Raw genomic sequence first — 22,365 nt, 5'->3', positions numbered from 1 at the left:
TCATGCATGGGAGTGCCAGTTGCTTCACAGCCTCACTTTTTCATTTTGGCCATTCCGGTAGGTGTGCACGGGTGTTGCGTTGTGGTTTCAAATTTCGCTGATGACTAAGTACAACACTTTCTCTAATGTACACTATTACATTTTGTGGTTATTTCATAATTTTCTTAAGCAGTTCCTCTATTGTACAGTATTTGTTATTTCTGCTATTTTCATAGTTATAAACAATATTGTGACAAACATCTTTGTAGTTAAATATATTTCTAATTTTTTGTAGGTACATAGTAGGCGTATATATTAATATTCATGAGGTATATAGGATAGTTTGATACAGGCATACGATGTGTAATAATCACATCATGAGTTTTTTAAATGGGTTAAATGGGTTTTTTAATCACCTCAAGCATTTATCCCTGTGTTATAAACAACCAAATTATACTCTTTTCACTATTTTTAAATGTACAATTAAATTATTATTGACTATAGTCACCCTGTTGTGCTATCAAATATTAGATCTCATTTATTCTAACTATTTTTTGGACCCATTGTAGTTAAATATTTTTGTACTTGCCTTATGATATATTTGAGGTAAATTCCTATAAGTGGTGCTACAGGGTCAAAAACAGTGATTATTCCCTTATGTCTTTGGAGATGCATTGCTGTGAAGAAGGATGATATTGTTTACACCCCAACCAGCTCAGTTGAGACAAGTTTTTTCTCCAGTGTTAGACAGTGCAGGGCTCAGCTACGAGGGTGTTTGGGCCCTCCAGGACTTTGAACATTTGTTCAACTAATGTTGGTGGCCAAGGAGTGTGGTATTTTACAGTCCCTTCCTGTCCCCCAAGAATGCCTCCCATGCCTTGGAAGACAATAAGTCCTTTCCTCTCTTAATATATGTCAGGATAACTTATCATGCCATGACTGGTCCTTTTGGTCTCCTATGGCAGCAGTTCCCAATCCTTCTGACACCAGGGAACAGTTTTGTGGAAGACAGTTTTTCCATGGACTGGGGAGGGAGAAGGATGCTTACAGGGTGAAACTGTTCTACCTTGGATCATCAGGCATTAGATTCTCATCCTAGATCCCTCACATGTGCAGTTCACAATAGGGTTTATGCTTCTATAAGAATCTAATGCTGCCACTGATCTGACAGGAGGTGGAGCTGAAGTGGTAATGCTTGCTCACCTGCTGCCCATCACCTCCTCCTGTGCAGCCGGGTTCCTAACAGACCACAGACTGGTACTGGTCCGTGGCCTGAGGGTTGGAGACTCTTGTCCTAAGGGACATTTCTTATGACCTGCTCTTTTTGTGCCACTATTACTCAATGCTGTGTAAGGTAGATAACAAAAGACAATATATTACTATAGGATTCAGGGAGACCTGGATTCAAACCCTTGTTCTACCTCTTATTAGGGAAAAATTATTTAATCTTTCTGGGCCCCAGTATCTTCTCTAAACGGTAAATGCAGTTGTTTTGAAAGAGGAAAAATTAAATGAGAAAAGTTCCTAGCCTGACTTTGCAAAAGAGGATGCTCAAATGGCCATAAAGTATATGAGAAGGGGCTCAACTTTTTTAGTCATCAGGAAAATGTAAATTAAAACTAGTGACATACTATGACCCATCCAGAAAGGCTAAATTTAGAGACTGACGTAATTGAAGTCAAAGAGAATAAAGAGTGACCAGAATATTTATAAACTGCTAGTAGGGACATAATTGGTGGAACCGCCTTGGAAAACTGTTTTGAAGTTTCTACTGAAGCTAAACTTATGCCTAGTCCATGGCCAGCAACCCTACTCCTAGGAAAATACTTAATAGAAATAAGTACATGTATATACCAAAAGACATGAACATAAATATTCCATAGAAGCATTATTCATAATAACTCAAAACTAGAAACAACCTGTATCAACAGCAGAATTATTATGGTATATTTACACAGTGGAATACTGTGCAGCAATAAAAAGGATAAGTTACACTGTGCATGGATGCATCTCACAGACATAATCTTGAGCAAGAGAAGCCAACATAAAAGAGTCTATATTATATGATTCCATTTATATGAAGGTCAAAAACCAGACAAATGACTTCATGTGGCCAGAGGCAAGAGAGTGGCTATCTTTGAGACAGGCAGCAACTAGAAGGGATCCTGAGGGTCTTTTAGTCTCTGGAATGTTTTATATCTTGACCTGGGTGGGAATGACATGGGTATATACAAATGCAAGAATTCATCAAGCTGTAAACTAAATTTATGCGCTTTACTGCATGTCAGTTATACTGCAATAAAGAAATTAAAGGTACTTGGCCCAGTGATAGACAAATAGGAAATCATATTATTTCCGCGTACATTACACATTCCTTACCAGCATCAGCTGCAACTCTTGGCACACAGCAGCATCTCAATATTTGTTCCTGTTTCTCTCTCTACCCCCTTGTGTTGGTGGCAGGATCTCTGTCTGTGATGAGGATAAATTTGGCCACAATGAATTTATTGGTGAGACCAGATTCTCCCTCAAGAAACTGAAGCCCAACCAGAGGAAGAATTTCAACATCTGCCTGGAGCGAGTGATTCCTGTGAGTGACTTTACCCTGAGGATCTAATGGGAGGAGGGGAGATTGGGGGAGCTGTCTTCCTCTGGGTCTGAACTGGGGAAAATAGATCCACGGGGTATTGGGTAGCAGAGGAACTGCAGCAGGTCTGCAGAGGAGAGTCAAGATTCTAGCTCACAACCTCAGGCTGCGTTCTCTCTCTGCCTTTCACAAACCCTGTGTCAGCATCACTTCGAACATGAATTCTTCTTGGCCAAACTGGATGGACAGCATGGCAGGGGCAGCGTGGGCTTCCTGGGTTCAGAGCCAGCTCTGCCACTTGCTGCTCCATGGCCTTGGCCAAGGGGCTGAACCACTCCGAGCCTCGGTATTCTCGTCTGTAATGTGGGTATTATAACAGTACCTGCCTCTTGGGAGGATTGTGTTTTAAAAAATAATCAAAATAGAACTTAATGCATAGTAAGCACTCATAAATTAACAGTTGATAGTGTAGGAAATATTGCTGCCTTACCCACCTGTCAGTCATGAAGTCAGAAAGCACCATGTAGATAAACAGGAGGCAGCATAGCCTAGAGTTTAAGAGTATGGGCTCTGCAGCCAGACTCTCGGGTGTGAATCCTGGCCCTGCCACTTAGGGTATAACCTGAGGCACATTATTTAATTTCTCTGGGCCTCAGATGTCTCATCTGTAAAATGGGATACTGTAGTACTAACCTCATAGGATCTTTTAAGGATTGAATGTGATAATACATATGAAGTATTAGAACTGTCGTTGTTGTCAGATGTGATTCGTGCTCTTTGAGAAAATAGCAAGGATCAAAATGAGGTTCTGCAACGGGGTTGCACCTCAGAATTAACCGGGGATTTTAAAACCAGAGCTTTACAAACTAAGATTTGTGGGGGTCTCCCCTGGAGATTCTGTTTTAGTGGGGTAAGGTAGGACTCAACAATCTATATTTTTACAGATAATTCAGGCTGCCTTGCCTTATGTATGGGCCAACTTGGGCCCAGAGAGGGTAGCAAGTCTCCAAGGTCTCTGGGCACTGGCCAGAGCCCAGCTCTCCTACAACACCAGCACTCCTACAACACCTGGTGTCTCTGGGCAGCCTGCCTTCTCTCCACAGGGAAGCTATGGGGTGCAGGAGGGGAAATCCTGCAGCATCTTCCCACCAGATGGCCAGCCCGAGGATAGAATATCTGCATGCCATGCCATAGTTTTATAGCTCAGGCAAAGGAACAAGACCAAACAAGGAAAATTGCAAGGAAGGATTTCCACTGAACTCCAGTCTCAAATCCTTAAAGACATCCCTAGGAGTGAGGCATTTCTTCTGGGCTTTTGCCTGGTGACAGCTGGGTCTTCAGGCTTCTCTTCCTTTTCCAACTCCATGAGTCCAGTCGGCCAGGCCCTTGCCTGGATCATCAGCCTTTGGGTCTTCCCATCTTTCTATGGTGAATACAGCCAGCCCCAGAGACATGGAGGTGCAGGACACCCAGAGGGCTGCAGCAGCTGCAGAACACTACTGATCATCTTCTTTTGCTCTTTGCCATTAAACCTTAACCCTTGCACCACCAACTTCCCCCATTATGTCCCACTGAGGGCTCCTCCCCTCTGGACCTCAGGTTTCCTCCTCTCCAAAGTGGGGAGGTTGGATTTAACCAATGGTTTTCTAACTCTGTTTCCCAGAGCCTAGAGTTCAGCAAAAGGGCCATGAAGGGAAAAAGCACCTGGTGGGTCAGACCCAAAGACTCCTGAGCCACTTCAGCCAGAGAAAATGAAATCCTGTCTGTTTGTGTGTGGAATTCTCTGACACTTATTGGCTGTGTGATCTTGGGTAAGGGGCTTAACTACTCAGACCCTCAGCATCCTCATTTGTGAAATTGGAATTGTAACAGAAGCTATATCATGGGTTGTTATACATTCACATAGCTTGCCATATGGCTAAGTTTTATAAATTTTAGCTAAAAGGGAGAATGCAGGAGGGCCATAGTAGCCTAAGAACCCACTTTCATGGCTCTGGATGGTAATGGAAGTGCGTGCGAGGGGTTTCTGGTCCTTCTTGTGCAGGAAGATGAGCTCCATAGACAATGTTATCTTTTATTTGTTTTCTTCTTTTAAGATGAAACGCGCTGGGACCACAGGGTCAGCCCGAGGCATGGCCCTTTATGAGGAGGAGGTGAGCACTGAGCAGGAATTGAAGCCACAGTTGGGGTCTGTGCTGGGCTAGGCTAGCATCTTCCTCTTCTTTCCCTCCCTGGCCCCTTCCTCACCCATTCTCTTGCAACCACCCCCCTGTTGATTTGCCTTGAGAGCGACCCTTTGCCCAAGTTGTTTGAGCATGAGACAAGTGATGTCCTCTCCACACCTAAGCCTCTGAGGAGGGGGCAGCCCCTTTCTCTCATACCCAGGATGCCCACCAGGTTTTTGGCCTTGTTGTCAGAAGCTCTGTTGACAATTCTACTGACTAGGGCAATGGCACACTCCTTTCTTGGAGTAGATGCATTCTTTGAGCTGTGTGCATGGCAGAAACTGAACTAAGCCTTCATACTGTCTGCCTGGGTCCCTCATATGACCCCAGGGACTGCCCTTTAAGAAGACTGGTTGTGTTAAGGGAGTCTGAGATCAGAGGCAAGAATCTGTCTGGGGCCAGGGTCAAAGCTCAGTCCTGGGTTAGAGCCAAAGCCAATCAATCAGTGACCCAGAGCAAGTTTAATCTGTGCTCACAGTCAGAGTCCATTTATGTCTAAGTCAAAGGGAAGCCATTGGTCCCCATGTGCCTGAGACTGGTCCTCAACTTTCACCTTTGGCTCCTCCTTGGAGGCTAGGCCATCTGCTGTCCCTGATGCTGGCTCCCTAGAGCTGGCCAAGCTCCGCCTGCCCTTCATAGGTTCTTCCCTAATGCTCGTCATTCACATTTCCTGGCTCCCTCCCCTCCAAGGCCCACACTGCCTTTTCCCCCAATGCAGCAGGTGGAGCGTATTGGTGACATCGAGGAGCGTGGCAAGATCCTGGTCTCCCTCATGTACAGCACACAGCAGGGAGGCCTCATTGTGGGCATCATACGCTGTGTGCACCTGGCTGCCATGGACGCTAATGGCTACTCAGATCCATTCGTCAAGCTGTAAGTCAATGCCTTGGGGCTACAGGTGGGCCCTGAAGGAGTCCTGGAGCCTTAGAAAAGGAGAACCAGAGAGTTTCACCAAGATCATTGTACACTGAGACCCAGAGAGGGCAAAGAACCTGCCCAAGGTCATGGTGAAACAAATACCTACAACTGGCAAGAATGTGGGTCTGGAGTCTCAGGCAGTCAAACTGGTGTGTCACGTGCCCACAGGCAAAGCTTTGTGGCCCTGTCCTCTTGAGGGCCTGCTGATGGCTCTACAACTAAGCTGATTAGTTATAGTAGCCCCATTTATAGCTCCCAGGAGTTGGCTGCACACCCCTTGGACCGCTCAGACCTCCACCACCAAAGAGGCCATCTGGCATTTTCCAGATTCATTCTGGAAATGCTCAGAAAAAAAAAAATGCCTTCAATCTGGGGTCTGTTCCAGTAATCTCATCATGGAGAACAAAAGAGACTCTGTTATCTGTGTTAGTCCAGATCCTCTGAGAAGAAGATGCCAAAATAGGATTAAGCAGACAAAGGGTTTATCAGGGGAAATGCCCATTCCAGGAAGTCTGGGGGGAGTCAGGGGAGAAAGGGAAGAGATGTTAGACTACAATGCAAGTCTGACCTGAGTGAGGGGAATAGGTAGGGAAGTTGGAGGGAAGCATTCCAGATACAAGTTCAGTAAGGCCACCAGGGAGTCCTCAAGCCAAAACTGGCCATCAGACACGTCCTGTATCTCATAGGAGTGGGCCGACCTTAGCATCCCTGTGAGGCCCAGTCATTGGCTGGGAGCATGGCCTTGATACAAATATGTCATGGACTTCCAAGCACTGCATCCAGGGCCTTGGTCAGTTATGCTTCCTGTAGCTGGAGGTCTGCCAGGTGCAATCTCATAGCCACCGCTGTGTCAGACATCAGGCCTTATTCTCATCTCTGCCAGCTGTGCTGGCTGTGGACTCTAAGCAAGTTATTTAGCTTCTCATTCAGTTTCTTCATTGGTAAAATGGAGACAAGAGTTCCACTTATCTCCAAGAGTGGGCTTAGGGCTCAAATGAGATAGCACAAAGAAAGCAACCAGAATCGAGCCTGGTACAGAAATGTTTAGCACCTCAGTAGAATTCTGCTGGCCTTGGGGCAGCAACATGTACGTTTCTGTGGATGTGGATCTCCATGGAGCATGGAGCCTCCAGTATGCTCTAGCTATGTGACCTGGGGCTCATAGCTTAACATCTCTAGGCCTCAGTGTGCTCAGCTGCAAAATGGACAGCGTAATCCTGTGTATTAGTTCAGGGCCTCCAAGAAGGAAACACCAAGAGAAGATAAGGTGTGCGAGAGATTTGTTGGAGAAATGCCTGTAGAGGAGATGAGGAATCCAGAGGGGACCCATAGAGACCACAGACCTTGCTACAGGTATGATCCCTGTGGAGCAGAGAAGGAAGGAAGTTTGGGTAGAAACAATCTTAGGCTGCAGTGCAGCTCCAAGGAAGCTGCACAGTTTCATCCAAGGTGATGGAGAATCCTTGAGCACAGTCACGCATCAGAGGAGTCCTGCATTTCCCAGAAATGGGGCTGCCCAGTGTCCCTGCTAGGGTCAGTTATTGGCTAAGAACACTTGTGGGAAGCGTGGCTTCAGCAAGAACATCGTGAATACAGAGCCCAGTAGCTTGTTCGTCAATTTTACCCCCTGCAATTGGAGAATGCAGGCTGAGAGGTACATTTTCAAGGGGTCTGGTACACAGTAAATGCTCAATAAATACCTGCCATTATGGTTCTAAACAACCACCGTCACTGTCCTTACTCATGGCAAAGAGTATTTACTAATATTCCCTCCAGTTGGGAGACACTCCCCCCACCTCCACTGCCTCTGATAACAGAAAGCAATACTTCCCTTTAGTCCATGGCCAAAGAACAGATTCATGTGGGCTGTCTTTCAGATTTCCTTTGAATGAAGATTTAGTTAACAAAGAACACACACGTCAGGGACAAGTTGTTTGGTTTCTAAGAGTAATTTGATTTTATTTCCTCTATGACCCAAGAGAGGAAATGAGCTCGAGGGGTGCTGTCCAGCACTCCATCAGAGGCCAGCCATGTGCAGATTGGTTTTCTTAAATAATTATCTCTACCACCCCCTCCCCCATCCACCCAACCCTTCCAGAAGAACTAGAATTGCTGTGGTCACCAGTGAAGCAGCTGACCTGCTGGGTGCAGTTATGGGAGAAGAAATGGGAGACCACTAAGCAGTTTCTGATCAAATAAAGATTTTTTTAAGAGCCAGAACTTCCCATTATTTTTGCTTAGCTCTTTGGTAACTTTTAATTCCTCATTTTTGTCTCTTCTTAAAAATTATCCTCAAAATCACTTCTGTAGATGAGAATGAAATGTTTGCCCTCTTTACAGGTCAAGAAACGGAGGCACAGTAAAGTTATGCTCACGTTTAAAGTTTCTCTGCTGGTGACAACCTGAATCAGAATCCAAATGTCCCAGCCCTTAGGAGTGTTTAGCCCATTGTGTTTACTCACCCAGGAAATATTTTGTTTTGTTTGGTTTGTGTTTTGTTCCCTCTCTCTTTTTTTCAAGAGACAGGGTCTCGCTTTATCGCCCAGGCTGTAGTGCAGTGGTGTGATCATAGCTCACGGCAGCCTCAGACTCTGGGGCTCGAGAGATCCTTCCACCTCAGCCTCCTGAGTACCTGGGACTGCAGGCATACACCACCGTGCCCAGATAATTTTTGTTATTTTTTTATAGAGACAGGCTCTCACTATGTTGCCCAGGCTGGTCTGGAACTCCTGGGCTCAAGTGATCCTCCCGCGTTGGCCTCCTAAAGTGCAGAGATTACAGGCACGAGCCACCATACCCAGCCTCACCCAGAAAATATTGATTGAGAACCTACTATGTGCCAGACATTGGGCCTCACTGGAAAAGAGCCCTGTAGGCAGAAGAAACAGTTTGCTCAAAGGCCCTTGAGTGGAAAGGAGAAGTAAGGAGTGGGTTGAGAAGGATGGCATAAGGTTAGGCTGGGATGGAGCAGAAACCCAACACACAGGGTCTTAAGGCCACATGAAGGATTTTGAACTCTCGCCTGAGTTTAAAAGGAACCCAGTATATAGTTTTAAGCAGTGGAGTGACAGTAATCAGATTTGCATCTCCCCCTTTCTGTGCATACACCCAGCATCTCTCTAGGGATTGGGGGCAGCCTAAGGTGAGATAGATGGTAAAATGCCAGGCACCACCAGCCATGGCCATCAATTTGACTTATGGGGAGAAAGTGAACATGCTAAGAACACAGACTCCAGATGCAACATCTGGATTCAATCCCAGCTGTGTGAGCTAGGGCACACTTCTGCCTCTCTGGATCTCAGTTCCTGTGTCTGTAAACTGAGTGGTTGTGGTTCTACCGCCTAGGGTCATGTGGGGATTAAATATGCCTAAGGTGCTCAGTCAAGTGCCTGGTACCAAGCAGATGCTCTAATGCATATTGGTCATTATCAATGTTGATCCCTTTCTGATTTATTCATCAATTCACTCTGATAAAGAAGGGGCCTTTGGGGTCAAGAGGCTGTTCTTATTCATTAAATGTCATCCATAATAGCATGTTGTGTCGCCTCCCAGCTGGCTGAAACCGGACATGGGAAAGAAGGCCAAACACAAGACTCAAATTAAAAAGAAAACCTTGAATCCCGAATTCAATGAGGTAAGGCTGCCCCATTCTTTTTCATGCTCTGGGATATTTGCTGAGTGTTAGAGAGGCACAAATTTCTACTAGAAGGTTGTAAGTCACATAAAAAAAAATCTTGCTGTGATAGATCAGATTCAATTATCTAAAGAAGCAGGAATGAGTTCCTTGTCACTGGAAGAAATCAAGCCTAAGACAAAAGCCCACAGATTAGGAATGTCATAGGGAGGAAGCAGTGTTTGGGAAGAGATTGAACTAACTCATCTCCAACGTCTTCACCAATTCAAGTAGTCTCTAATACTGAAATTCAAGGGAATAAATAGGTACAGTGATGCTCTTTACCATCCATCCCATTGACACTGCCCTGTCCTCCACTCCTCATGTCCGTCCAGTGCATCAAGTCCTGTTGAAACCACTGTCTGGACACCCATTGAATGTGCTCCTTCCTCTCCATTCTCACTGCTACTGTCCTGCCTCAGACCCTGACATTTCAGGCCTGGACGGTTGCAGTAGATTCCTAACTCATTTCTTTGTGCTTGGCACCTCCGCCACATAAGTTTGAGCTTTGTAAAACACAAATCTGAATTTGTCACCCCCTTGCTTCAGTAACTCAACAATGGCTCTCGAATTTCTTAGTATGACAATCAAGCCCTTTCAAACTCGCCTCCATCCCTGCCTTGTCTCATACACCCCCTCCTCAAGTGACACTCACCTCCATGCAGGTCTCTTTACACCTGCTGCTCCCTTTTCCTGGACTGTCCTCTCCCTCTCTTCCTCTCTGGAAATCTCCTACTCATTCCTCAGGACTCAGCAGCAGAATCACCTCCTGCAGATGTGCTTCCTCTGTTTCCAGACACTGTGCATCCGTCCGGTTTCCAAATCCAGTGAAATCTGGATTTCACTTCTCTGTGGACAAGCCTGTCAGGCAGAGAACGGTTAATGAAGGGTTGAATGGAGGAAAGAGTGGAAGAGTAAATGAGTTCTAATTTAAACCACATGTATGGTTCTGATCTAGACCTAAATAAAGACAAAGAAGTGCCATGAGAAGTGTCTCAAAGTGCCATGAGACACCAGCTCTGAGCCCAGAGCCACAGGCCTGAGCCTTGCTCCACGTGCAGAGCAGGAATGAGTCCATGTCCATGCTTATGCCTGCCTAGAGCAGCCCTGGGTCCTGTTCTACCCCCACTGAATCTCCTTTCTCTGCCCTGCTCCTGAAATCTGATGTTGGGTCTGAGCTGGCTAATATTGATTTTAATCACATATTGCAAAGTAGAAAAGGGAAGTTACAGCACAGTAGGTTTAGTATTGTTTGCTTAAAAAAAGATAAAGAAAAACATACACCCATATACACCCACATGCGGAATGTGCTGTGTAAACAGAGTTCAGAATAATCACTGAGCAGTCAGCTCAGCCCTTCCTCTCTAGGCCCCTCTTTCGGCTGAACCCCTGATTTCCTAACTCATATCATGGATTTTGAGTAAGGAGCCATTTATAGCTGTACTGCCCTACACTCTCCTGGAATCTGAGCAAGTCACAAAACTTGAAATCTGAATAAACTCATTAGCTGTGAATCTAGACCAGACACCATATCACATAACAAACTGATGCAAAAATAGTTTTCAATGTTGGTCCTCAGCGTTGGGAAAATCCACACACTACTGGAGAGAAAGCAACCCTCTGAAGGAAAGCTTTTGCCAAAACACTTTCAAAACTGTCAAATGTTAGAAGTTAAGTTCCACTTATTTGGGGAATAGGTAGTGCAGTCACATATTTCAAAATTCAGAAAGCGCAAAGGGGTATCCAATCAAAGTCCCCCTCCTACCCCAGCCTTGTTGGCACCTACTTCATTTCTTATGAAACAAATATATTATCAATTTCTGAGATGTATATACATATACAAAGCGAGTATATGTGTAACCAGCTTTCTTATTGTACACAAATGTTATCACAGTATAGCCACTATTCTCCATCGTAAAATGTCGCGAACTCATTCACTTCTCAAAATCTATTCTAAGTAAGTCATCATGGATGTACATAATGATTTAGCTACAAGGGTTACTTTTTTTTTTTTAACATATGTAATGATATAGGTTGATTTGTTTGTTCGTTTGTTGTTTTGAGACAGGATCTCGCTCTGTCACCCAGGCTGGAGTGCAATGGTGCGATCTCAGCCCACTGCAACTTCCACCTTCTGGGCTCAAACAATTCTCCTGCTTCAGCCTCCCAAGTAGCTGGGATTACAAGTGTGCACCACCACACCTGGCTAATTTTTTGCATTTTTAGTAAATACTGGGATTCACTGTGTTTGCCAGGCTGGTCTTGAACTCCTGGCCTCAAGAGGTCTACCCAGCCTTGGCCTCCCAAAGTGCTGGGATTATAGGCATGAGCCACCACACCCAGCTGCTACAAGGGTGACTTTTATGGTATTTTTGATGATAGTGAAAAATTGGAAATAACCTAAATATCCTTAGGGATTAGGTTACGGCCACACAGCCACACAGTCACACAGCTACAGAGCCACACAGCCACACGGCCACATAGCCATTAAATGCAGCCATTTGAAATGATGATGTAGAAAAATATTTGAGAACATGCTAAGTTGGTTTTTGCCCAAAGTTGTAAATGCAAAAGGAAGTGACAATACTGTATGTTCAGCATTACTTAGTTAACAAAAAATTTATACATCACTGTGAACACATGGTTATTCTTGGGTAGTTGGATTACTGGGAATTGGGGGTGGGGGGTTCTTCTTTGTTTTAGCAATGAACATAAAATGAATTTTGTAATTAGGCAGAAAAGCTATTTTTAAAAAATCAGATTGTCTGGGAACATATGTACTCAGTCCACTTTATTTATTTATTTATTTATTTATTTATTTATTTATTTCTGAGACAGAGTCTCGCTCTGTGGCCCAGGCTGGAGTGTAGTGGCGTGATCTCGGCTCACTGCAACCTCCACCTCCCTGGTTCAAGTGATTCTCCTGCCTCAGCTTCCCAAATAGCTGCAATTACAGGTGCCCACCACTATGCCTGGCTAATTTTTGTATTTTTAGTAGAGATGGGGTTTCACCATGTTGGTCAGGCTGTTCTCGAACTCGTGACCTCAAATGAGCCACCACCTCGGCCTCCCAAAGTGCTGGGATTACAGGTGTGAGCCACCGGGGCCCTGCCACTTCAACTACTTTTAATCCCTAAGCAATAAAAAAGGAGATGCCCCTTCAGAAGCTACCAGAGGGGAAGGACTGAGTTCATGGCCATTTACCTACAAGGAAACTTGAGCTCTATTAGAAAAACCTCACCAGCCTTCCCAATTTCAAACAGAAAATTCACTGAAAAGAGGATGACAGTGCTTTGTTACACAGAGTGTTTGTTGGAAGGGGATCACTGGACCTGGGGCAGAGGATCGGAGCGGGAAGACCTCCTTGCTCCCAGAATGCCAGCTCAAGGACCTCTCCTTGGCCCATAACCCCTAGGACTTTGCCTCTTACCTCCCAATGCTGTGGGTTCAGAGGGCTCTTACCCACGTCTTCCTCTGTTGTATCCAGGAGTTTTTCTATGACATCAAACACAGTGACCTGGCAAAGAAGTCACTGGACATTTCAGTCTGGGACTATGACATCGGCAAGTCCAATGATTACATCGGTGAGTGTTCCTAACTCCAGAGAAAACGCCCTCCTCTGTGCTCCCCAGAACAGAAGAGCCTTATCCAGGGCTACAGAGAGTTGAGGTCATTGCTTTTCTTTTGGCAACCTCATTGTTCAAATGCTAAATTGAGACCCATGATCCTGACCTTGGTCCAATTTGGGGATGTCTTTACATGAAAAGGCTCACAAAACTTGATTATTTGTTGAACAAATCACCTCCAGTGGGGTAATTAAATCACAGGAGAGATGTGCATTCTCTGGAGAAAGCAGGGTGCAAAAGAATTCTTCTTAATTTATTTGCATGTCCAGGATAAAATTTTTGATTTTTTAGTTCCTGTCTGAATCATGAGGAAGAAAGTCAATTAAAGATGAAGCAGGGGGGTGGGGACCCCAGGCAAGGGACAGAGCCTGAGCTAAGGGGTAAAGACAGGATTGAGCAGGATGATGAACCTCTTTGGAAATAGACAATGAGTTCCCAGAAGTAGTAGGAGATAAGTTTCAGTGAGTAGAATGGTGATTTGTAGAAAGCCTTTAAAAATACAGTGAAATTATGATTCAGTGGAACAGTAGGGAGTCATTGCAGGTTCTTGAGGCAGAGAAGGACAGTATTAATAATAATAATAATAACAACAACAACAACAGCAGCAACAATGTTATAACAGCTCTCTATAGAGTATGGATCCCAGGTTGCTAGGGGGTCACTGCTTGGTGCAGTTTTTCCCCCAACTACACATTAGGGTCTAGAATGACCTCTATTCTGACCACTTGCTCCTATCTTCCCATCTATCCTCCAGGAGGCTGCCAGCTGGGGATCTCTGCCAAGGGAGAGCGCTTAAAACACTGGTATGAGTGTCTGAAAAATAAAGACAAGAAGATAGAGCGCTGGCACCAGCTACAGAATGAGAACCACGTGTCAAGTGATTAGGCTAGTGCCCAGGTCCCCAACTCCATGTCCCAGGTCCCCCCCAGCCTGCCCTAGCTGCCCACCGCACCCTGATCTCTCTTCTCTATGCCTACCTCCCCCCATACCCTGCTGATCTCCCTGAGCCTGCCTTTGAGCCCCCATCACGTTGGGCACTGCTGCCAAAGACTCCTTCCTCCCTGATGCTGGGATGTGGGCTCTGAATACAGCCCCTCTCTGGTCCCTGGGATGGAGCAATGGGGATGGGGTTGGGGAGATGTTTACAAAGAGGTTGATCATTTAATAACCTCTCAGTTTGGGTAAATTACAAAGGTTCTTCATCATTTAGGACTGTTTTTAGACCCTCCTAGCCTTGAACACACGCACACATACACACACACACACACCCCCTTTCATTCCCTGTGTTGTGTCTGTGTATATCCTCAGTTGTCAGCAGACCCAGACAATGCTGTGAGAGAAGCATTGGGGCAGAAATAGAGCCTCCAGGCTCCCACTGCCCCCGAGATGCACACCCTGATTGGCAGGAAAACAGACTGCTGTGTTCAGGAACACACCCTCCCTGCTCCAAGTGCACCAAGACGCAAATGCACGGAATTCACCAGGGGCTTGGACGCTCTCCTCTTTCCAAATGTCACCTGTGTGCTTCCTAGCAAAACAAAAACAAACGACAACAAAAAACCCTTCCTCTGTCGCCTTTTCTCCTCCTCCCTCTTCTTTCCCTTTCATCATAGTAGATTCTGTCTTTCTCAGCCTCTCCCCTCTCCTTTCTCTCCCTGCCTTTCTCTCCTTTGCCTTTCTCTCTCTCTAAAGCAGTAATGCCACAAAAACAACAGCGAAAAAAATGTATGTTAACCCAGCCTCACCTCCTTCCTCTCACCAGCCTGACCAGGAAACTGAGAAACTGGCCCACACCTGAGATTCCACTTGGACCCACGCTTCTTAAGTGACCCACTCCTCCTGTTGGCAGAGCCAGACATTCCCAGGGCTTGGGCCAATGGCTGGCACTGCCCTGAGTGCATGGCAGCATCCCTCAAGCTGTGTAGATGCCGCATAGAGGGGCTCTGTCATCCGTGGGCTCCCCGGGTGGGCACAGAGGCATTTAGAGGACCAGGGCTATGGGTCTGAGGGAGCCTCATCCAAAGCCTCCAGCCTTTCTCCTTTCTCCGCTCTTAGATAAATGAACAAGCTACCCTCCTCCCCAATGCCCTTTGACTCTGTTTCATTGACTCTCTTGCATCCATCTCTCACTCAGAACCCCCTCCAGTCTCTTTGTCTCTCTTTGTCTGTCTCTCTGTCTCCTGCACTGTCTTTACTAAGCTTTCTGGGAGAATCAAATAATATCATGGCTATGGAACAGTAGAGAGAGACAGGCCTGATGCCAAAGGCTTTGGACTCATCATCAATCTTTCCCTTTCTTCCTATAAAAAAAATTATTTTAAAAAGGAGGAAAAGGCAACGTGGGCAAACATTACAAATTTGAGGTTGAAGTCAGGCAATCTTCAATGCCCTGTGAGAAAGGTTTGATTTTCCCAATTTCAATGAAGTCTTCCCTCATGAAAATCACCCCCAGTCATCCCAAACCCCTGATATTCTCTACAGAAGCATCAGATAGACACTCAAACTCTCACTTTCCCCAAATCACGTCTCTTATCTTTTCAATGCCCTCCACCCTCAGCTCCCTGCACAATTCATGGGAGGACTCATTCTTGCCTTGAATAACCATCTTCTAAACATCGAGCTCTTCACCTTCCCCAAGGTGGCCAATAGCTTCCTGGCTGCCATCTTTCCTTTTGACCTTATCTTTCCCCATTAGTCCCTGGTGGCACCTACTCTCAGCCCACCTCCCCCGCCACAGTTTCCCCTTAGGAGACAGCATGCTGGCTGTGTCGCCCAAGCCTGATGCTGGTGTAGGCGCTGGAATCAGCATGCAGCAAGCTCACAGTGCCCCTGGTCTGGGTGCACGCTGTCCCCGACAAATGTAACCACCTCCCTGCCTAGAATACACACACGTCCTCCGGTGCATGCACAACCACCCAGCATCTTTCTTTGTGATGATGTAGCCAAAAATAAAGTAGGAACATCCAGGAAAACGAGTGGTCTGCAGTTTTCCTTTCTGGTTTCTGCGAAGTCTTCCTCCCCACCAGGACATATGCTATTCTGTTAGTCAGAATTTAATGAGCATCTACTATGTTCCAGGCACTGGGGACAGATGTGTTCTCTGCCCATGAGGAGTTTGCTTTCTGGTGGATTTTATCTTGGGCAGGTGGGCCTAAGGTCACTTGGCTGACTCCACACCCTTCTAGAAGAATACCTTTGGCTGGTGCCTACCAAACAAGAAGGCAACATCCTCATCCTCCTCCTGCTGCTACAAGACCTGGGAAAAGTCCCAAGTGGTTGCAGAATCAGAAATTGCCAAAGCTAAAAAAGAACATAAAATTGAGCCACAACCTAGTTCAATCAACTCACTTTTTAGACAGATGAAGAAACCAAGGTCCAGAGAAGAAAATGCCATGTCCAGTGTTTCACAAAGGCAATACCAGGAAAGGAGTTCGATTGTTGGACTCCCAGAGTCCAGTGTTCTTCACAAACTGATCGATAAGCGTGGACCATCAAATGCCTCCCTTGCATTCTAGCACCTTCCAACCTACAATGAGTCTCTCATTGGAGATTCTCAGAAGTCCTGAAGGTGAACTGAGTCAGTAACTAACTTTCCAGAAAACAAATCTTTATTATTATTATTATTATTATTGAGTCTCGCTCTGTCCCTCAGGCTGGAGTGCAGTGGCACAATCTTGGCTCACTGCAACCTCCACCTCCCGGATTCAAGCGATTCTCCTGCCTCAGCCTCCTGAGTAGCTGGGATTACAGGTGCATGCCACCACACCTGACTAATTTTTATATTTTTAGTACAGACGGGGTTTTGCCATGTTGGCCAGGCTGGTCTCAAACTCCTGACCTCAGGTGATCCACTTGCCTTGGCTACTCAAAGTTTTAGGATTACAGGTGTGAGCCACCACACCCCACCTCTAGAATTCTTAATCACACTATAATCCATCCCCAAAGTGCTTAAGCAATTTATCAGTAATGGTTGCTTCAAGAAGGAGCCATCAATTCTATCCCACAGATAATTCTCTTTTCTTTGAGACCATTTCCTTTTTGTGCCCTCAAAAGCAAAAGCTGCCATGTTAGTCTCACTTGGGATATTTCTTTCCCCACAGATTCTGCTAAACCCTGAAGATAAAGTGTACAGTTGAAAATATTTCCTGGCCGGGCACAGCAGCTCATGCCTATAATCCCAGCACTTTGTGAGGCCGAGGTGGGTGAATCACCTGAGGTCAAGAGTTTGAGACCAGTCTGGTGAACATGGTGAAACCCTGTCTCTACTAAAAATACAAAAATTAGCCGGGTGTGGTGGCACGCACCTGTAATCCCAGCTACTCGGGAGGCTGAGGCAGGAGAATAGCTTGAACCCGGCAGGTGGAGGTTGCAGTGAGCTGAGATCATACCACTGCACTCCAGCCTGGGCGACAGAGTGAAACGCCGCCTCAAAAAAAAAAAAAAAAAAAAGAAAATATTTCCTGGTTGATGCCTTGTGATTTCCACCTTCATCATGACTGAAAACCACTACCCAAAAAGTTGTTCAGTTTTTCCTGGTGGCAATTTAGCTAGCTGCCACTAGGTGGAGAGAGGTGCTAATTAGGTCCATACAAGCCTCACAGGAACAGCTGGAGACACTTGCCATTTTCCCTGTGCTCCTGGCAGACATCATTAATCAATATGGCATCTTTCCTACAGAACCTACAAGCAGCCTCTGAGTCCCTCTCAACCCAGTGTTCCAGGGAGCCACCACCAGTCAGTCATGGGTGGCAGTTAAAAAGAAGCCTAATTTCCATCCTTAAACTGGTTGATCTTCATTTATATGCGGACATACCTAACAGACTGAGATGAATATACAGGAGGAAAGTTTACATAAATATTAGTACACCTGATCTAGCTAATTGTGCTGCCCCCACCCCCGACCCCTGGCTGACCCCATTGAATAAAACACTCTGTAAGTGGCTATATGGTGTGTTGGAAAGCATCTGCCCTGAAAAGAACACAAGCCAAAATTTCAATTAAGTCCAGCATTCAAATTCTGACTGACACTTTCTAGCTATGGGAACTTGGCCAAGTCATTTAGCCTCACTGAGTATCAGTTTCCTCAACTGGAGGAATAAATAGTTCAAAGAGGTGCTGAGAGATGCTAACGGTAGAGACTTGACAAGTGCCACCTCCACTTGCCAGCCCCTAAACTTGGGCTTCCTCGCGCAGCTTGCATCAGGGGAAAATGTTCTTGAACTGGCATTGGTTGAACACAGGACATTGGAGATGAAAGTGGGTGAGGTTCAGGTGAGGCAGAAATCAGATCTCCAAGGTCTCTGCACAGATGGGATCAGACTCTCCTGCTGGTGCCCACAGAAATTCAGCCAACAGCTAGAGATGTTTGTTCTGAGTAGGAGTCAGAGGCAAGACCAAGTTGCTGAGGTCCGGTCTCCCATCAGGGATGACAAAGCGGAGGCCAGGAAAAGGGGCAGGTCACAGGGTTGGTGGTTCCTGGTGAAAGCAGTGCAGGCCCAATTGCGGCTGGGTTTACGGCCAAGTGGATTAAACACTCAATGCTCTGAAACCTGCCAGGCTGACCCCTGCTCAGCTCAGTCAGATCTGCCGGGGACATTGGCTTGATGAGGTTAAGGAAGCCATTAAAGGTGATGGACACCCCAATTACCCTGATGTGATCATGACACATCATACACCTGTGTCCAAAATATTGCATGCACCCCATAAATATGTACACCTCTTATGTATTCATAATAAAAATAATTTTTGACCAGGCATGGTGGCCCATGCCTGCAATCCCAGCACTTTGGGAGGCCAGGCAGGTGGATCACCTGAGGTCAGGAGTTCAAGACCAGCCTGGCCAATATGGTGAAATCCTGTCTCTACTAAAAATACAAAAAATTAGCCAGGCATGGTGGTGGGCACCTGTAATCCTTGCTACTTGGGAGGCTGAGGCAGGAGAATCGCTTGAACCTGGGAGGCAGAGGTTGTGGTGAGCTGAGATCGTGCCATTGCACTCCAGCCTAGGCAACAAGAGTGAAACTCCATCTCAAAAAATAAATAAAAATAATAAAATTTTTACAAAGAGTACCATGAAAGCAAAAGTATGCACATGAGAGTTGTCTTTTGGCTGGGTGCGGTGGCTCACGCCTGTAATCCCAGCACTTTGGGAGGCTGAGGCAGATGGATCACAAGAGTTCCAGACCAGCCTGGCCAACATGGTGAAACCCCATCTCTACTAAAAATACAAAAAATTAGCTGGGTGTGGTGGCAAACACCTGTAATCCCAGCTACTCGGGAGGCTGAGGGAGGAGAATTGCTTAATCCCAGGAGGCAGAGGTTGCAGTGAGCCAAGATCACGCCACTGCACTCCAGGCTGGGCCACAGAGCGAGACTCTGTCTCAAAAAAAAAAAAAAGAGCAATGCGGGGGGCGGGGTGGGGGGGTGTGGAGCCAAGATGGCCGAATAGGAACAGCTCCGGTCTACAGCTCCCAGCCTGAGCGACACAGAAGATGGGTGATTTCTGCATTTCTGCTTGAGGTACCAGTTTCATCTCACTAGGGAGTGCCAAACAGTGGGTGCAGGACAGTCGGTGAAGCGCACTGTGCGTGAGCCGAAGCAGGGCGAGGCATTGCCTCACTCGGGAAGCACAAGGGGTCAGGGAGTTCCCTTTCCTAGTCAAAGAAAGGGGTAACAGACGGCACCTGGAATATCGGGTCAGTCCCACCCTAATACTGCGCTTTTCCAACGGGCCTGGAAAACAGCACACTAGGAGATTGTGTCCCACACCTGGCTCGGAGGATCCTATGCCCACAGAGTCTCACTGATTACTAGCACAGCAGTCTGAGATCAAGCTGCAAGGTGGCAGCGAGGCTGGGGGAGGGGCGCCCGCCATTGCCCACGCTTGCTTAGGTAAACAAAGCATCCAGGAAGCTCGAACTGGGTGGAGCCCACCACAGCTCAAGGAGGCCTGCCTGCCTCTGTAGGCTCCACCTCTGGGGGCAGGGCACAGACAAACAAAAAGTCAGCAGGAACCTCCATAGACTTAAATGTCCCTGTCTGACTGACAGCTTTGAAGAGAGTAGTGGTTCTCCCAGCACGCAGCTGGAGATCTGAGAACGGACAGACTGCCTCCTAAAGTGGGTCCCTCACCCCTGAGCAGCCTAACTGGGAGGCACCCCCCGAGTAGGGACAGACTGACACCTCACTCGGCCGGGTACTCCTCTGAGACAAAACTTCCAGAGGAACTATCAGACAGCTGAATTTGTGGTCTCACGAAAATCCACTGTTCTGCAGCCACCGCTGCTGACATCCAGCCAAACAGGGTCTGGACTGGACCTCTAGTAAACTCCAACAGACCTGCAGCTGAGGGTCCTGTCTGGTAGAAGGAAAACTAACAAACAGAAAGGACATCCACACCAAAAACCCATCTGTACATCACCATCAAAGACAAAAAGTAGATAAAACCACAAAGATGGGGAAAAAACAGAGCAGAAAAACTGGAAACTCTAAAAAGCAGAGCACCTCTCCTCCTCCAAAGGAACGCAGTTCCTCACCAGCAACGGAACAAAGCTGGATGGAGGATGACTTTGATGAGTTGAGAGAAGGCTTCAGACTATCAAACTACTCTGAGCTACGGGAGGAAATTCAAAACAATAGCAAAGAAGTTAAAAACTTTGAAAAAAAAATTAGAAGAATGGATAACTAGAATAATCAATGGAGAGAAGGGCTTAAAGGAGCTGATGGAGCTGAAAGCCAAGTTTCGAGAACTATGCGAAGATTGCAGAAGCCTCAGTAGCAGATGCGATCAACTGGAAGAAAGGGTATCGCTGATGGAAGATGAAATGAATGAAATGAAGCAAGAAGGGAAGTTTAGAGAAAAAAGAATAAAAAGAAATGAACAAAGCCTCCAAGAAATTTGGGACTATGTGAAAAGACCAAACCTACGTCTGATTGGTGTACCTGAAAATGACGGGGAGAATGGAACCAAGTTGGAAAACACTCTGCAAGATATTATCCAGGAGAACTTCCCCAGTCTAGCAAGGCAGGCCAACATTCAGATTCAGGAAATACAGAGAATGCCACAAAGATACTCCTCGAGAAGAGCAACTCCAAGACACATAATTGTCAGATTCACCAAAGTTGAAATGAAGGAAAAAATGTTAAGGGCAGCCAGAGAGAAAGGTCGGGTTACCCACAAAGGGAAGCCCATCAGAATAACAGCTGATCTCTCAGCAGAAACTCTACAAGCCAGAAGAGAGTGGGGGCCGATATTCAACATTATTAAAGAAAAGAATTTTCAACCCAGAATTTCCTATCCAGCCAAACTAAGCTTCATAAGTGAAGGAGAAATAAAATCCTTTACAGACAAGCAAACGCTGAGTGATTTTTTCACCACCAGGCCTGCCCTAAAAGAGCTCATGAAGGAAGCACTAAACATGGAAAGGAACAACCAGTACCAGCCACTGCAAAAACATGCCAAATTGTAAAGGCCATCGAGGCTAGGAAGAAACTACAGCAACTAACGAGCAAAATAACCAACTAACATCATAATGACAGGATCAGATTCACACATAACAATATTAACTTTAAATGTAAATGGGCTAAATGCTCCAATTAAAAGACACAGACTGGCAAACTGGATAAGGAGTCAGGACCCATCAGTGTGCTGTATTCAGGAAACCCATCTCACGTGCAGAGACACACATAGACTCAAAATAAAGGGATGGAGGAAGATCAAGCAAATGGAAAACAAAAAAAGGCAGGGGTTGCAATCCTAGTCTCTGATAAAATAGACTTTAAACCAACAAAGATCAAAAGAGACAAAGAAGGCCATTACATAATGGTAAAGGGATCAATTCAACAAGAAGAGCTAATTATCTTAAATATATATGCACCCAACACAGGAGCACCCAGATTCATAAAGCAAGTCCTGAATGACCTACAAAGGGACTTAAACTCCCACACAATAATAATGGGAGATTTTAACACCCCACTGTCAACATTAGACAGATCAACGAGACAGAAAGTTAACAAGGATATCCAGGAATTGAACTCAGCTCTACACAAAGTGGACATAATAGACATCTACAGGACTCTCCACCCCAAATCAACAGAATATACATTTTTTTCAGCACCACACCACACCTATTCCAAAATTGACCACATAGTTGGAAGGAAAGCTCTCCTCAGCAAATGTAAAAGAACAGAAATTATAACAAACTGTCTCTCAGACCACAGTGCAATCAAACTAGAACTCAGGATTAAGAAGCTCACTCAAAACCGCTCAACTACATGGAAACTGAACAACCTGCTCCTGAATGACTATTGGGTACATAATGAAATGAAGGCAGAAATAAAGATGTTCTTTGAAACCAA

General features: G+C 45.8%; 1 protein-coding gene across 3 annotated transcripts in view; it reads left to right on the top strand.

Moving 5' to 3' along the window:
- Nucleotides 1-15,501, top strand: part of RPH3A (rabphilin 3A) — a 319,863-nt gene extending 304,362 nt beyond the window's left edge. For all 3 annotated transcript variants that reach the window (XM_032168616.2, XM_058425445.1, XM_032168615.2), the window contains exons 17-22: nucleotides 2,443-2,569; nucleotides 4,663-4,719; nucleotides 5,510-5,664; nucleotides 9,262-9,343; nucleotides 12,870-12,966; nucleotides 13,763-15,501. In XM_032168616.2, the coding sequence (XP_032024507.1) occupies nucleotides 2,443-2,569; nucleotides 4,663-4,719; nucleotides 5,510-5,664; nucleotides 9,262-9,343; nucleotides 12,870-12,966; nucleotides 13,763-13,893 (649 nt within the window). In that variant the 3' untranslated portion in view covers nucleotides 13,894-15,501. The remainder of the gene's footprint in view (nucleotides 1-2,442; nucleotides 2,570-4,662; nucleotides 4,720-5,509; nucleotides 5,665-9,261; nucleotides 9,344-12,869; nucleotides 12,967-13,762) is intronic.
- Nucleotides 15,502-22,365: the final 6,864 nt, after the last annotated feature.

This window comes from Hylobates moloch, unplaced genomic scaffold, assembly GCF_009828535.3.
Source record: "Hylobates moloch isolate HMO894 unplaced genomic scaffold, HMol_V3 SCAFFOLD_12, whole genome shotgun sequence".
NCBI classification, from domain to species: Eukaryota; Metazoa; Chordata; class Mammalia; order Primates; family Hylobatidae; genus Hylobates; species Hylobates moloch.
This window is presented reverse-complemented; position numbering and strand designations above follow the sequence as displayed.